At 40.4% G+C, this 3333-nt stretch overlaps 1 protein-coding gene across 1 annotated transcript in view; it reads left to right on the top strand.

Moving 5' to 3' along the window:
• Positions 1 to 2479, top strand: part of POLL (DNA polymerase lambda) — a 23528-nt gene extending 21049 nt beyond the window's left edge. The window contains exon 9 of the mRNA XM_018565031.1: positions 1985 to 2479. Coding sequence (XP_018420533.1) covers positions 1985 to 2346 — 362 coding nt within the window. The 3' untranslated portion in view covers positions 2347 to 2479. The remainder of the gene's footprint in view (positions 1 to 1984) is intronic.
• The last annotated feature ends 854 nt before the right edge of the window (positions 2480 to 3333 follow it).

Raw genomic sequence — 3333 nt, 5'->3', positions numbered from 1 at the left:
ACTTTTTTCTTTACAAGAGAAATAAAGCCAAACTTATTTTTTTGAGTTTACTAATGTACTCCTGTGACCCAGAGTCAGCAGTAGCCCGCTATATGCTGATAGCACAGAGCTGCACTGCAGCCAGGAAGGATCCTGACAATATTGTCAAGATACACCCTGCTGCCTGATTGACAGCTGGCTCTGCCTCTCTAGAGCCACAGCAAGCTGTGCCCGCCCCCTCCACTTTATGTTTCTCCAATGAACTCTGGAGGAACAGAGTGGAGAAGGGGCAATTCATGTGATATATATATATATAGAGCCAGCGTGTGACAACTGCAGTGCCTTGCACCAGCTTTAGGTTTTGGGAAGAGTACATGAAATTTAGGTTTAAAGCAGCTAATTACATTCCAGATGCATCAAAGCAAAAGGTGTACAAAGTTTTTACAGTACAAAAGCCTGTCCCCAGGCGGCATACTGCAGAGAAGGACCATTACTCCCTTATGTGGAAGCAGTGGTCTCTGTGCAGAGGTCTGATACCCCTTTTACTTAGCCAGAGCTCTCCAGTCAGCAGGAATTCTGAGCTTTGCCTTTTTGCTGATTTTTAGTTCTGACACTGAGAGCAAAGGTTCCTTTCTGCGACATTCTTGCTTTTCTGTAAGACTGTGCACAACTTCTTCTGTTTTCATGCACCTAGAATGTGTTTAGCTGATTTTAAACTAAAAGTTCAATGAAGTTTTGAATGTAACGTTAACGCACAGTAAAGGTACATTGCAGAAGCTCTGTTACTGTAGATTTGATCTTAGCCATGGATGGAGCAAATCTCTAAATCTCTTTTTTATTTTGTTGCTGTGGATATTATTTATATTGTATGTTATTTGTATTTCTTTACATTTGTTTTATATAGCTGTGTTGAAAAATACATTTACCAAATATTTAAAAATGCCTTTGTTTGTAGATAAGTGTTTGTACCAGCTGCAGGATTTTAGCCTCCTGATAAACAGAACAAGTCACCACACAAAACTTGTATTTTGCATCTTTAGTATTCCATTAATTTGCATCACTGAGGAATGCTACATACTGAGAGTTGCTGGTAAATCAATAGACATGTAAATATTGGTCAGGCCCATAAGGGGTACACAAACCACTGGTGCTGAAGTAGAGAAACGGAGCCTTGTACATATTGCTTTACAAATGAAGAGCAATTCAGATTAGTCGGTGAATAGCATATAATGAATGAAGGGAATTTATCAAAACTGGAGCAGACAAAATCTGGTGCATGGCAACCAATCAGCTTCTCTCTTTCATTTTCATCTCTTAACTGAAGAGTGAAGCTGATTGGTTGCCATGGGCAACTGCTGCAGATTTTGTCTGCTGCAGTTTTGAGAAATTCCCCCATTGCATCTATGCTAAAGTTAAAATAAAAACCAATTCACCTTAAACTGCTTGCTGCATTGCCTTCTCTGAGTATTAATCATATGCTGATATAAATATAATGTCAAACTGTTACCTAAACCCAAGAACAAACATTTCACATACTACAGCTTACTTTCCTTAGATGTGGTGGCTGCATCCGTTTTCTTATTTCAGTCTTTTTTTATTTTTTTTATTTCCACTTGGTGATCCTGCCACTAGTATGCTTCCTGTGTTAGGGTGACAACGCTCACTCACTGTACTGTATCTATAGAGAAGCAGCTGTATGCATATCACAGATAACAAACATGAGGCGTTTTCTGAAATTTTACTGCAAAAGTGGAAATACACTTTAAGGTCCCCTATATCAAGAACATTGACCACCATTGCCCTTCAGTATATCTCTGGATCTAGTCACCATTTTGACATATACAGTTTTCACTAAAGACAACCTCTGCAGAAGCATGTTTCCCACTCGTGACAGGTTCACTTTGACAGCAAAATATTTCAGGTTTGATTAGAATGCTTTTCTATAAATCACTTTTATATTTATGTTTATTTCTCTTTCCCTGGCCTCTTTGTTTGGCCCTCTCAGGATTCCTAACTGATGATTTGGTAAGCCATGAAGAAAGCGGCAACCAGAAGAAGTACATGGGGGTATGCCGTCTGCCTGGACCGGCGCAGAAGCATCGGAGGCTTGATATCATAGTTGTGCCGTACTCCGAATTTGCATGTGCCCTGATGTATTTTACCGGCTCGGCACATTTTAACCGTTCTATGCGCGCTCTGGCCAAAACCAAGGGGATGAGCCTGTCTGAGCACTCCCTAAACAAAGATGTGGTGCGTAATGGCAGTGTGAAGGTCAACAGCGGCTATCCTTTGCCTACACCAACTGAGAGGCATGTCTTCGAAATCCTCGGACTTCCTTTCAGAGAGCCGCGTGAAAGAGATTGGTAGACTGGAGAATTAATAATGATCATTTTTAAATGCATTTGTTTACACAGCTGGCTTCTTATTTGCTAGGCAGCCAACCCACATTGATCTTTTTAATTTGATATAAGAAAATGATGTTGTTTTAGAATAACTGAATGAAAGGTATCTGCTGTCCAGAGCAGCCAATCAGACTGGTTGCTCTTGGCGACAGAGATCTGTTTCTTTCCGCCGGGTTTTTAATAATCAGCGTAATCGTTGTGAATTTCGTGATTGAAGCTTTGCAAAAGTGTCTTTCATTCTGCTCTGTACATGGGTGATATAGTTCAGGGGTTTGTGTTTTTACATTTACAAATTTGTAAACTGAGGGCTATCTAAGAGGCCTCCTAGACCCCGCAGGCACCCCAAGCATACCCTCCTGAGCACCGTGTGCCCTTTTGAATTCTTTTACACCACACTGGGAGGGGAGGTGGGGGGAGACCAGAACCATACAGGGCAAGGGCCTCTACATACGTCATATATACCCATTCTTACAGTGATGTTTATCTTTAATCATGCTGCTCGTAATTTACCCCCGCTGATTCTAATGCAACTGAAAAATGCTGCTGTATGTTTTCTACAGAACTTCATTATACAACAAGTATTTGATGGGAATTGTTTTTGATGAGATTAATATCAGTGCAACACAAGCTTGCTGGCACTTTGCAGTTGCTTTCGTTGACCGTGGATTCAGCATGTTTTATTACACAATAATGTTATATCATAGTAAACCTTTCAGATCCTATAAAACCATGAAAGCCAGATCCACCAAAGTGTATTGATATAGTTAGTGGTTATTAGCTTGTTAGGATAAATAGATGCTGCTTATATCTTACCTGGATTTGTCCTTGTAATTGGAAAGTTTTTGCGACTTGAGTCCTATGTGTGACAGCACTCTCCAAGGGCTGATGGAGGGGGAAGTTCACAGAAAAAAAAAGGGGGAGGGTTTTTTTTGACATTTTTTCTTAGGAGCCT

The sequence above is a fragment of the Nanorana parkeri genome, unplaced genomic scaffold, assembly GCF_000935625.1.
Source record: "Nanorana parkeri isolate BGI_ZX_2015 unplaced genomic scaffold, ASM93562v1 scaffold807, whole genome shotgun sequence".
Taxonomy (NCBI): domain Eukaryota; kingdom Metazoa; phylum Chordata; class Amphibia; order Anura; family Dicroglossidae; genus Nanorana; species Nanorana parkeri.
This window is presented reverse-complemented; position numbering and strand designations above follow the sequence as displayed.